Consider the following 14223-nt stretch of genomic DNA (forward strand, 5'->3'; position numbering starts at 1 on the left):
TTCTATTCTATTTTTCTATTCTTCTACACTCAACCCCCGGTGGTTGGTCACTTTTTCGTTTGACACTTTTTTAGTTTGTACCCCGTTGGTTGGTCAAAGTCAAACTAAAAAGTGTCAAACTGTCACTTTTTAAACGGAGATTACGCACACTATCAAAACAAACGCTTGTTAGTATGTGTGAACTCCGTGTAAAAGGGGTGTCAAACTAAAAAGTGACCCCGTTCGTTTGACAACAGTTGGTGTCAAATTATCGGGGTTTGAGTGTATTCTTCTATTATTTTATTTTTCTTTTATTTCTCTTCTATTTTTATTTCCTACGTTTTATGCCTGATTGTTTTTGCTTACTCTTATTTTTTATGACACCCCCATTTAAAACTGGCAACATACGGGAAGGAGCATTCAATTTCATCAAAAGCGGTATATTTTTAGAAGACACTTCGCGTTCGGTTGATGCGGGAAATAAAAGATCACTCAAAGGAGCAGCAGAATGCATCATCTTCAGCTCTGATTTCGTTCGAGGGTTTCTTCTCTCGAACGTGGTCTAATTGGATACGTCGCGGCTCACGCTGGGACCTTTTCCTTTAGTCGCGTTAGATTTTAGAGTTGGTTAGATGCTGTGGTGGGTGTGTGTGTGTGTGCGCTTGCTCTCATTTCGAGTGCAGCCCGGAAAGTGTCAAGTTTTGTTTACGTTTGTTTTTGTTCGTTTGCAACCGCACCGGCGAGGAGATTTCCCGTTCTGTGGATCTGTCGTGTGAGCCAAGTCTTGTAATGCTCGCGAGAAGCGGGACAATTTCCATCCATGCTTACGTGAGCGAGATCTCTCCAGATCAGTACACGGTCTACCGTTCACGTTTCATATGCGGTATAGACAACTTTCGATAATTTCCCTTTCACAGAAGTTGCGTTACAGACGGACAGAACGAGCCGACCGACCGACTACAACGACAGCGGTACAGAAATAGAAACCTGTGGTCTAGGTGCATTTCAGGGTGGCAGCTTGATTTTCATTAAAATTATATATTTAAATAGGTTAAAATTATCCATTATTTTGCTATTTTATGCTAAAACAACTTGTTTGATATGAAATATGAAACCTCCAAAAAGTAGTTTATGCAACAAGTTGCAAAAAGAGGATGAAAAATGAAAAAATCAAGTTTTGCAACGAGTTCCATACAACATTTTTTGCAAATCCAAAAAACACACACTGAGTGAAAGTTTATGTCAAATTTTCATGTATTTTGTAAATAAATCGTTTAAATAAAAAAAAATGTTGAAAAGTGTTACTTTTCGAAACAAGTGCTGAAAAGTTCAACTTTTCAGCACCCATTTGAGTGCTGAAAAGTAGAACTTTTCAGCATTTATTTTGAAAAGTGTTGCTATTCGATTCTGTTATTTTTGGTACAGAAAAGTAGGCTATTTCGTCGTTCAAGAATGACAGGAAAAGTTAGTAGTTTCACGACGGAATTGCAAAAAATAATTTTAAATACTTGAATAGCTCCAATTGTCATAATGCTTATGAGTGTTCACCCTGCCGATGTAGTACACCTCAATAAGGGTCCTCTCGTCTGTCTATACTAGATGAATGCAACTCTGCCTCTGGCTCCTATATGTCACCCCTTAGCTACCAAGTTGCTGTGCGGTCTTGCTATAGGAGTTGTTTGTATTGCCCGTCTCATTAGGAAAATATAAATTAACGCACGACTTGCGGCTGGCGGCGGTGCAATGTTAGCTTAACCAAATGACAATTTGGATATGTCAGTTATTGCCCTGCTCTGGCGTGGCGTATGCCCTTAAGTGCGCGCGTACCACTTTGGCGGTGGCATCCTGGGCCGCGATTGGTCTCATTTGTTGGGAACGGTTTATTTTCGTAAGAACAGAACAACTTCCGCATTAAAAGCAGGTCACCTCTAGGAAGGTGGGATTCGATTCGGTCAGGTTTACGTGATCGTTGCATCATTTCTGGCCGGCGAAACATAGTTGCACTTAAAAAAAAGTTGAAACTAAACTCCACAAATCGGTTTTCCCATACCGCAAAAGTATCAATGAAACAAGCGTGTTACGAAATTTAATCTAACTTTTCTCCTCTTCTACTCTTGCAGGTCGATTCGATGGCAGCTGGTCCGGTAAGTAGCAGTTCCAATATGGAGCTCTCGATCGTAACTCATCTACGCCGGATTAAACGGTGTTGCGTGCGGGCAGTTTTCACGCGGGGTCACATTGGCTGTCACAATTGTCGTGGCGGGAAAGCCCGACGACTTCCTTTCACTTCTTGGATCTGCCATGGCGAATCTCCTCCCCGCGCCAGCCAGAACAATACGGTTAAGTGGTTGAGTTTGTCGATGGTATCGCGCGCAGAATTGTAAAAGGGTGGGAAAATTCGTTGCGTAATTGTTTGGATGTTGGGCTGTTTTGGGAAGGAAAAGGCGCTGCTGCTGCTGCTTCCCAAGTCGATAGTGTTGTGTTGCAACATAATTTAGACATGATCGAGGGATAGGAAGTTTAGCTGGCAGGGCCCATATGGCATGATCGCTTGTGTCTTGTGCAGGTAATGGATTTGGCTTGTATTTGGGGCGTAGGTGAGAATTGGTGTAGATAAATGCATTTTTGCGTGACGCTAAGCGCAATGCACTTAACATGACGTAGTGTAAGGGTTGAAATTTTTCACAACTCGTAGTGATGATCAATGCATCCCAAAACAACTGTTTTTTAATTTGGATAAAACTTTGTATTGAGTTATTTTTTACTGAAGAGCACGTTTGCATTGATGTACTGTTTCTTCTATATAAAGTTATGTATCGATATTGCCTTCAAAAACAAACATAAACTAAACAAGATAAATGCAAATAAAAATACTAAAAATATACAAGAAAAATGTAAACCAAGAGAGATAAAGTTTTTCGTAAAACAAAAGTTGCTCAACACGGGGAAAAATCGAAAAAATGGGCAGTAGAGGGTTAAACCAAAATATTTTACTTACACAAGAAACTAGTCCAAAACTTTCATATAATTAAAATTGATTTTAAATTGTTTCAGTTATTTTCACTTCTATTTCCTATTTTTTTTAAATCGTGGTCTATGGAACAAGTTGCAAAAACATTAGGATGTAACAAAAATGATTTTTGGCGGGAATTCAAGGGTTTGTTCTGGTGGGCATACTAAGCCCAAATCCAAAATATGAGCTTGATTGGACGTAACAGGAGCTGGCGCTTTGCATTGGAATTTTAAATGAGATTTAACCCGCAAAAAAGATTTTTTTCAAAAGTGACACTTTTTGAGGCATTTTGGCCACTAAAGCATTTATTTTCCACATCATTGGCATGTAGGCCAGATCCTTGCGCATCTTTTGGTATATATTAGGGTGTTTCATCCAAACAAAAAAGTCCTCAGAATCAGGCAAACCGAGGTTCCCCTAGAAGAGGATACCCATAGGGACTCTCATGCCAAATATCAGCCCATTTGGTTGAGAATTGGCCTGTCCCCAGCGGTTCAAAGTTTACATGTAAATTACTATGGGATTTTTATGCTTTTCGTTCAATCGTTCCTACAGGTCTGGGGACAACATAGATTCACTCGGAATAAAGACAGGTGTGTAAGGGATGGTCCAATGAACAAATTCCAGAAGGAATGAGGGTTGTCCATTCTGTCCCCAAGGTGCGCATTGGATCGACGTCCGGTGTCTCCAGAATCAACGATTCACCCTTCAAATGTACGCATTGTCCTTACACAGAAAAAAATCAATTCCCGTAATCGTGAATTAAGTTCACGAATGTGAGATCCACGAAGGAATTTATTCATGAGTATGGTGCATTTGCACCATAAACGTGAATATATTCCTTCGTGGTTCTCATAATCGTGAACTGACTTCACGGTTTCGAGAATTGATTTTTTTCTGTGTAGTATGCTATGACGGCTAGCTAAAAATTACGACGCCCCATGTCAGACGGTGAACACGTGGCAGAGTATTAACTCAAGTTTTGGCTCAGAAACATACTTTAAAATAATAAAATTATAATTTTTGATGTTTCTGTAAAAATTTGAATTATTCCAAATAACGTAACATGATGATTTTGTAATAATAATGCAATCGATGCTTCCCCACGTGTTCACCGTCTGACATGGGGCGTCGTAATTTTCAGCTAGCCGTTATAGCATACTAAGGACAATGCGTACATTTGAAGGGTGAATCGTTGATTCTGGAGACACCGGACGTCGATCCAATGCGCACCTTGGGGACAGAATGGACAACCCTCATTCCTTCTGGAATTTGTTCATTGGACCATCCCTTACACACCTGTCTTTATTCCGAGTGAATCCATGTTGTCCCCAGACCTGTAGGAACGATTGAACGAAAAGCATAAAAATCCCATAGTAATTTACATGTAAACTTTGAACCGCTGGGGACAGGCCAATTCTCAACCAAATAGGCTGATATTTGGCATGAGAGTCCCTATGGGTATCCTCTTCTAGGGGAACCTCGGTTTGCCTGATTCTGAGGACTTTTTTGTTTGGATGAAACACCCTAGTATATATAACATTGAAATTTGGAGCACTTAGGGTGGATTCTAGTTATATGGGAAAATTAAAAATGATAAAAATCCAATCAGCAACACATTTTGTGGGTTCCTTTTAGGGTCCTAAACAACCTCCCAAAATTTGGGAGCGATTGGTTAAGCCCACGTTTGGCGCAAAGCGAATGAAATTTGTATGGAAATTACTATGGGGAAACTTGAATTTTCACATTTTTGGATTTACAAAATTCATGTTTTATTATTTTATGGAACTAACACCGTAGAAGTATAGCCCTGAATGTCCTGAACAACTCTCCCAAAGATAGTATGGTGCTAAAGTGCCTCAAAAAAAGATACAGAGTTCTCAAAAGTAGTGTGTTGACCGAATGGTTACGCTGTCCGCTTTGTAAGCGGATGATTCTGGGTTCGATTCCCATCTGCTGCAACCTTCCATCGGATGAGGAAGTAAAATGTCGGTCCCGGCCTTGGTTGTTAGGCCGTTAAGTCATTCCAGGTGTAGGAGTTGTCTCCATGCCATAAGTACAAACAACACACCAAACCAAGCCTACTACGGTGGAATCGCTGGCGGCGGTTGGACGCGCAATCCAAAGGTCGTCAGTTCAAACACTGGGGTGGAAGGTTCCTTGGAGTAGAAAGAGGTTTGGGTGCTCTCCCCATTCAAGCCTTCGGACTCCAAGGTTCGAGCAGAAACTTGCAATAGAGACCACAAAAGACCCGGGGGTCGTTAATGTGGATGGTTTGATTTTGATTTTTGTGTTGAAATAATCAGTAAAACTCACATTTTCTGCCAACATTGCTGAAGGAACCATGAAATACAAAATAAACACGGTTGTTCTTCTATTTTGATGAGGCTTACGTGAAATCGTAATGAAGGAATGTTCAGAAGACATTATTTAGTTAAATTGCTCCCCAATTCCTCAAATATATTATAGTTTACGAAAGTTTCCACTTGACTTGGCAGTGTTGGCAAAAAGTATGATTTTTACCAAGTATTTCGAAATGACTCTCTTGAACGCTCTGTAACTTTTGTTAGAAGCAAGTTAGCACCATACTGTCTTCGAGAGAGTTGTTAAGGACATTAAGGGTTATACTTTTACGGCGTTAGTTTCATAAAATAATAAAACATGAGTTTTGTAATTTCAAAAATGTGAAAATGCAAGTTTTCCTAAAGTTATTTCCATATAAATTTCATTCGCTTTGCGCCAATGGGTGAGCATAACCAATCGCTCTCAAATTTTGGGAGGTTGTTTGGGACCCTAAAAGGAACCCAAAAAATGTGTTGCTGAAGAAACCTATTTTCGATTCCACCCTATTGGAGCACCCTGGAGCTCGGTACAGACCTTCAAAGTTTGGCATTTTTTCGAAAAATTGACCCAAAAAGCCCTTTTTGTTACACTCTAAAAACATGTTTGTTTTTTGTACATTTATCAAGCAAGGCTCTGCCATATTTTCTTTAGAATGGTGACAGATATTACGTCTTTTTAGAAATTTTACATTAAATTCTGATGAAATTTTCATCAATATCTTTTGAATTTTACATTTTACAAATTATTTAAGTGTTAATTACTCAAAAAAGACGTAATATTCAATCAATTAAATTTTCAACCTTCAGAATTCAACTTTTTTTCCGGACAGAGATTTTTCAGTGAAACGTTGATTGGCTTTAGTTTGGTCAACTCTAAAACTAAGACAGTGTCGATTATAAGTGCTAAAAAGTAGAACTTTTCAGCACTCTTATGAGTTTTCTGCACTGTTATGTTTTTGATGACAAGTAGGCAATTTCTTCAATAAAAAATTTCAGGAAAAGTATGTGATTTGGGTAATTCTCCGCCAACTCACGCGAAAACTGACGAGCTTTTGGGTGTTTTTTTGTGGCTCGTAAAGTAAATCTTTCCCAGTTCCTGAGGAGAACACCCAATTCCAACAAATTTTCTGAAAACACTTAAGAGCGAGTCCACGAACAGGGCATACCCCTTTGTATGTGACGTCGTTTGGACCTCACCAATCTGCCTGAAATTTTCAGGGGTTGTTTGTACATATAAAACTAGCATCTTTCCAAAATATGAGCACTCTAGGTCAACGGGAAGTGGGGCAAATCGGGACACAAAGTTTGATGGTTCAAAAACGTCAAAAACCTTCAAAAGGCTATAACTTTGGTAAAACTCAATTAAATTTCAAAATTCAAAATGCATCTGAAAGGGCTTAAAAAATGCAACAAAATGCAGGGAGAAGTATCGCAATTGATTAAATCTAAAGGGAGTTATTGGCATTTTAGTGAAAATATAGCATAATTTTCAAACTCAAATAAAAATGTGTTCAATCCAGATATCAACTCGGTTCGACCTGCAGCTTGTAGGGGACATCTGGGACTACCATCTGAGACTGAGAACGCTTTGGGTAAGGCAGTTTAACATATAAAAAGACACTTTTACTTTTAGTGAATTTTTTAGTTTTGAATTTTTGCTCGGGGGACCCCTTAGATCCCATTTTCTGGTGAAAATTTTATCATATTCGTGTTTCTGAGACAATTTCACAATAGAAACATGCATAAAAATGTTTATTTTCATCAATTTTAACCCTTTAAAAAATGAAAAATAAAAAAAAATTAAGGGGCTGCTTTTTTCTGGTGTCATCTAGTATCCTTGGAAACGAACTTGATTTTTAATAAATGTGAATCGGAGATTTTTTTAACTTTCATTTTTTAAAGGTTTAAAATTGATGAAAATAAATTTTTTATGCATGTTTCTATTGTGAAATTGTCTCAGTAACACGAATATGATAAAATTATCACCAGAAAATGGGATCTAAGGGGTCCCCCGAGCAAAAATTTACAACCACAAAATTCACTAAAAGTAAAAGTGTCTATTTGATATGTTAAACTGCCTTACTCAAAGTGTTCTCAGTCTTAGATGGTAGTCTCAGATGTCCCCTACAAGCTGCAGGTCGAACCGAGTTGATATCTGGACGGAACACTTTTTTATTTGAGTTTGAAAATTATAATTTTTTTACTAAAATGCCCATAACTCGCTTTAGATTCAACCAATTTTTTTTTTTAGGGGATGCTTCTCCCTTCATTTTTTTGGTTTTTTTCAAGCCTTTTTGATGCATTTTGAATTTTGAAATTTAATTGAGGTTTGCCCAAGTTACAGCCTTTTTAAGATTTTTGACGTTTTTGAACGATCAAACTTTGTGTCCCGATTTGCCCCACTTCCCGTTGACCTAGAGTGCTCATATTTTGGAAAGATGCTAGTTTTATATGTACAACGAAAAAAACGAAACTATTGGCACTACGCCCCCCGGGGCATGGCCTTCCTCTAACGTGGGATTTCTGCTCCAGCGCCTCTGACGAGACAGGAGAAACCGGGACCGACGTTTTACTTCACCATCCGATAGAAGCTCAGTGGATAAGGCGGGAATCGAACCCGCGTCTCATAGCATCATCGGGATCGGCAGCCGAAGCCGCTACCCCTGCGCCACGAGTACAAACAACCCCTGAAAATTTCAGGCAGATTGGTTAGGTAGATGCGATTTGGGTATGCTTTGCTCGTGGACCCGCTCTTAAGCTCTAAACTCTGGAGTTTTTTTTGAAAAGGTCCAATAAACCAAATTTTCAGTTTTTGCTTTTTGGGTGTTTTTTAGTATCCCTGACTCAAGGCGGTTTTAAAAACACCCAAAAAGCAAAAACTGGAAATTTGGTTTATTGGACCTTTTCAAAAAAAAAACTCCAGAACTGTATAATATTTTCAAAAACCGGGGTGTAAGATTTAATGGCGACCCTTAAAAAGGTGCATTTTTTTACGTTGCGATTTCACATGTACTTTTGCTATCGTTTTTTTTTTTGCTGTTTTGTGTGCACGAGGCAAATCCAAGCTGAAGATGATTAATTTCACTATTCATGTCAACTTTGCAAAAAAAAAACATCGGTAGCAAATTGCAAACCATTAGCGCGATGCCATTCTTATGTAAATGGTGAGTTTAAAATTGTGCAACATTGTTGCTATTTAGCTGTGTTTTTTTTGCTTCTTCTTTTTGTGCGTACTGTTCATTACGCGGACCGATTAAGTTTTGTGCTTCCACTGGGAGGAAAATGGAAACTCATCTGCGAAAAATGTTTGATGATGGTTTAATAGATGGAGGGAAATGCTGCTGCTTGTCTTTTGACTAATGGCAAATTATATCATCTCTAAACGCTGCTGTTTAATTGATGCTGCGAGCGCGTGCAGAAATGTTGCGAAATCTGGGCGATTGTCATTTTAAATAAACGATTTGAAAGATTTTTCTTGAAAATTGCTTTTAAGTGGATCAGTTCAATATTTTCTATGTTGTTGCAAAATGTTAACATGCAACAACAAAAAAAAAAAAATCACCGCAAGAAGATCACAATCTCCTCGTCGATCAACCGCTCTCTAGACTGTAGTCTGTAAAACAATCGAACATGCAAGCCGTGGGTTGTTTCAACATACATATATCGTACACCTCGTCGATTATTGGAGCAACTCCATTTAGTTGGAAACAATAACCCCAAGACTTCATCAACAATCTTAGATGTGACGGGCTGCTATAGGGCTTGTGCAAGAGTGAAGAGCTTCAGCAGCTAATGAAGAAAGTTATCGAACTGGAAAGTACATTATGCATAAACGCTCTCCGATTTCAGCGGCGCAGATCGCTTCCATCGGATATTGCACTTCTTATTCTTTTTTTGCTGTGCTGTCTGAAGTATGGCCCAAGGTATGATCCAAGTCTACATGCAGCCGCCTCTTTGGAAGTTATTAGAAAGACCCAGCATGGAGTACAAAATGCACCCAATTGCATTACTCGTCGTTCCATCCTCGGGGGGATCACCGGAGATCGCAGATCGCAGAGATGCAAAATATCCGACGACGACCTACGGACGCCGCCTCAAACTTCATTATGGTCCGATGCAGCGATGCGTGGCCTACATCGAGCGGAACGTCAGCTTCCTCCACGGCACATCATGATCATAAAGTCAACTTTGCACGGCACGCCGTGGTCTAATAGTGTACGAACGACTAAACATGGCAAAAGTATAACGATTTGAAATCGTGGAGTGCTCGATATTATCCCGCGGATTACACACAAACTAGGAAGCTGTGAAGAGAGAGGAGGTGAACCACGTTATAAAAAATCACTCCTGAACATTCCGAAGAAAGAAAAACAATCAGTTGAAGATGTTTTGTAATTTTCATTTTTAGCATCACTTAAATGAATTTATTTCGTTTTTTTTTTTTCTCACAAAACTGTTGGTAATCCATGTCTAGTCTTTGGTTGTCAGAGTTTTGCCATTTGGGTGTACTATTTCTTTCACTGAGAATAATATCTCATCATCCACAGAGCATAAGAAATGTTCCACAACATATTAGAATTGTGAAAAATTACAAATTTTGTAGTTTTTTTTTACAATTTTACCATATTTTTTTTTCATAGATTAATAAATTTGCTTTGACAAACTACTAGTTCACACATACCTCAAAGAAATAAATCAAAACTAAGCTTTTTGTGTGGCGCGTGTTTTGATACAACTCACGCTGAAAACCACATAAACCACACTCCACCGTTGCTTTACAACTATTTAATGGATTGTTTCTATTTCCGCGCTAGCTCGCGCGCGCGATTTTTCACTACCTGAATGACAACCCACAAATTACGGCGTGTTTTGTACGGTTGAGTGCAGCTCTCTTAGTCGCGCGCTCGAAAGATGAATGCATTTCAGCGTCTCAATACGCAAAACATAAATCAATTCCGTTGCGCTTGTTTAGGCGTGGAAAAATGTGCGCACCGTTTTTTTCCATTCAGTCATAAAAACCACAAAGAAATAGGGCCTAATAAAGCCGAACTGACAGCGGACGTGAGCAGGCCCGAGGTGTCAGCACGAGTTTGTGTCAATTCACTAGAATGTAACGAGATTTTGATGACAATGGGATTTGAGGAAATTTTGAGCATCTTTTTCAAAAGTAGACAAACGAAACAGTTGTCCCGTTTCACACTACTTTACGGTAGAAAAATAAGAATTATTGTGCCCGTTTTGTTACCCAGATGTGCAAAATGGAAAACCCTTCCCCGCCGCTGTAAACATCATTTCGAATTTGTTAACACATGTGAAAACACAACTTTATGGTGAGAATATTTGCATGACTATTGCAGCATCAATGTGCCAAGAAAGTACTTGCGTGTAATTTATTCCAAACTTTTCCCATGCGAAGGTTGTCGCTTGCTGTAACAGCTGTAACATATGTTTGCAGACATATTTGAATCAATTTTAGAGATAAATTTACTGTGGGAATTGCACTGCATAAAAAACAAAACATAATTCAATAGAAGTATAGTTTTGATGAAGTTCGAGACACTGAAAATTTATTTAAGAGGCAGCAGCGATGGAATAATCATCATCAAAAGAAAATCATTGGGCGTTAATCGCGCACGAAAGATCGGAAAAAGGAATCGAAAAAATCACCATCTTGATTATTCTTTTTTCATTACTCTTTTTCATTACTACACTTGCAAGTGTTACTTCACACGTTGAAATTTGACCTGTCACATTTTGTAGATGGGCAATGTGTGTAAACAAAGTGAAATCAATATTTTTAAGTGGTGCTGACAAGAAAATTTACAAAAAATCATCAGCAGATTGATTTTCTTGGAGAAGTTCGGGAGCGATTATCTTTTGCGTGATTTGCCTCCTCTCTTTTTCGCGGGTGAAGCATGTTTGCAAGCGAAAATGTTTTTTTTTTGCGATTATTCCATCCTTTAGAGGCAGTTTTTTAGACTTTGTTCGGTTTTGAAATTTGAAGTTCAAAAATTCTCCATAACTTTTGCTATATGAAAGCTAGAGCCTTGAAATTTTCTGACATCATTTCATAGTATAAATACAGATTCTTTTCGACCCCAAACTTTAAAAAAGGGGAGACGATGAAAACCAGATTTGGCCAAAAACTTGATTATTGGCGATTTTTAAGTCGAAAAGGACAACAGTACCTTATGAGTGATTTGTTTAATACTAATAAAAGGTCAAAAATGAATATTTGTTAAACCTCATTTTATTTGTATTTTCTGATTTGCCTCAAACTTTGTGGGGGCCTTCCCTATGACCAAAGAAGCTATTTTGTGTCATTGGTTCACGCATACACAATTGCCGATTTTTTAATTAACATTTTTTTTCACAAAAACTCAATTTCCCAAAATACGTATTTTTAGATTTTCGAGATTTTTCAATATGTTTCAGGAGACTAACCCGCAACTTTTGAGCCTTAGCGTAACATGGTCAAAAAATCTGCCACCGAGTTATGATTTTCTGGAAACTGGATTATCTCGGCACTGGCTGAACCGATTTGGACCGTTTTGGTCTAATTCGATCCGTCTTGGGTGGGACCCCGTCGCTATTGAAAATTATAAAGTTTAGTTAAGTACTTCAAAAGTTATGCTAAAAAACGATTTTATCAAAAGTCCGGTGGATTATAAAAAGGATGGTTTTTGTCAGAAACCCTGTCATGTTATACATTTTTAGAAAGGTATTCGAAAGACCTTTTCAACGAATTCAAAAGATTCAAGATCTGACGACCCTATCAAAAGTTATAAGCACTTATGTGTTATTTATGAACTGTTCAGAGACCGGATCTCAGATATTTAATAAAAACGTTATCCGGATCTATCATACGACCTACCGTTGAATGGGTAATCAAAAGACCTTTCCAACGAATTCAATAGATTGCAGATCTGGCAACCCTATAAAATGTTATAAGCACTTAAGTGTTCTTTATGCACGTTTTGGAGGCCGGATCTCATATATTTCGATGTAAACGTTGTCCGGATCTACCATGCGACTTGTCGTTGGATAGGTTATTAAAAGACCTTTCCAAAGAGTTAGAGCGTCCAATTTCCCGGTGTTACAAATTTCCCGGGAAACGTGAAATTTTCAGCCAATTTCCCGGGAATTCCCGGGAAATTTTAAATTTATTGAAAATTGTTATGATCTTGGTTTTAATTAATATTATGCAACAAAATTGTATTGCACATCAACATTAATGGTTTAAATAAGTGTGAAGATCAATTAACAGCTTGATTGCATGTAAAAAATCATTCAAATGCAAGAAAATGTATTTTGGTATTTTTTTATGAGAAATTTTAAACTTGCCTCTATGACCAGTTTATTGAAATGAGAAAAAAATGCAGAAATTGTGTTATTCATGACAAATACTGGTTTCAGCTCTTGAACAAATGGTAAAGCTTTTTAGTGTTGGTTTTACTCCAAACAACCCAATGTTTTCAAAACTTGAAGCAAGCATTGAATATATTTTTGCATTTTTTTGGAACAAACAATAGAAAGTAATTTTCAATGATTTTTTTTTGTATTATTGTGCAACATGATTTAAATTATACGATAAATTAACATCATTCCACGAAAAGTCTTCTATTTTTTCACATTTAACCCTCTTACACCTGTAGTTGCGCCAGTGCTTCATAATTCTTTTACTTCAAATTTTATTTCTTTAATACTAGGTGTTCAATCAATTGAATTAATTCTTTTCTGGACAAATTAGATTTTCGTAAAAAAAATCTCAATTTTAATTTGGAGTTAAGGAGTTAATATTGTTTTCTTGAAATAACCAATGTGTTAAAAGCTTATCTAATTGTAATAATTTTATACTCATTAAGCAAGATCTATTCCCAGTGGGGGTCTCGTGGCGCAGGGGTAGCGGCTTCGGCTGCCGATCCCGATGATGCTATGAGACGCGGGTTCGATTCCCGCCTTATCCACTGAGCTTCTATCGGATGGTGAAGTAAAACGTCGGTCCCGGTTTCTCCTGTCTCGTCAGAGGCGCTGGAGCAGAAATCCCACGTTAGAGGAAGGCCATGCCCCGGGGGGCGTAGTGCCAATAGTTTCGTTTTTTTTTTTCAAAATGAATATTATCAGAAATAATTCTGATATCACAATTTCTGATAATCTGATTGATTATATATAAACCAAACAATACATTTAATTGAACAAAATCATGTTGAGTTTGTTCATTTATTGTTTTTTCAGAGCATTTTCAAAAAATTGTTCCAAAAATTAATTTCGGGGATTCCCGGGAAATTTACGGATCTATCATGCGACCTGTCGCATGCTGATAACCCTATCAAAAGTTATAGGCACATAAAAAAAGCAATCCACTTTAAAGACCCCCGGGTCTTTTGTGGGCTCTGTTGCAAGTTTCTGCTCATTTCTAGGCGTCCGAAGGTTATGTGTGGTGAGTCACCCAAAACCTCTTTTACGCAAATGGACCGACGTTTTACTTCCCCATCCGATAGAAGGCCAGGAGGATAAGGCGGGAATCGAACCCGCGCCCCATAGCAACTTAGGGATCGGCAGCCGAAGCCGCTAACCACCGCGCAACGAGGCCCTAAGCACATAAGTGCCCTGAATTATGAAGATCTGACTATATAATAAATCAAGTTGATAGAAGACTGAAAGGTCCACCCTTTTGTATCTATTTTGGATAGCATTACCTTTTAAATGTGAGGAAGGCACCAATCACCTAAGGGTGGATAAAGTAAGGGTTTTCTCAATAGTCCTAAACAATAATTACAACTTTGCCGAAGACACCAAATTGAGCAGAAAATTCACTCAAAAGTTACAGCTGTAAATATTTACGTACCATTTTTGTATGGATAGCTGCCAAAATTGTATGGAGATTGT

At 38.1% G+C, this 14223-nt stretch overlaps 1 protein-coding gene across 3 annotated transcripts in view; it reads left to right on the plus strand.

Annotated features, from left to right (window-relative positions):
- The window catches only part of LOC120425311 (uncharacterized), a 109335-nt gene that overhangs the window by 34985 nt on the left and 60127 nt on the right, over positions 1-14223 (plus strand). For all 3 annotated transcript variants that reach the window (XM_052707244.1, XM_052707245.1, XM_052707246.1), the window contains exon 3: positions 2100-2123. In XM_052707244.1, coding sequence (XP_052563204.1) covers positions 2100-2123 — 24 coding nt within the window. The remainder of the gene's footprint in view (positions 1-2099; positions 2124-14223) is intronic.

Source organism: Culex pipiens, chromosome 2 (genome assembly GCF_016801865.2).
Source record: "Culex pipiens pallens isolate TS chromosome 2, TS_CPP_V2, whole genome shotgun sequence".
Taxonomy (NCBI): Eukaryota; Metazoa; Arthropoda; class Insecta; order Diptera; family Culicidae; genus Culex; species Culex pipiens.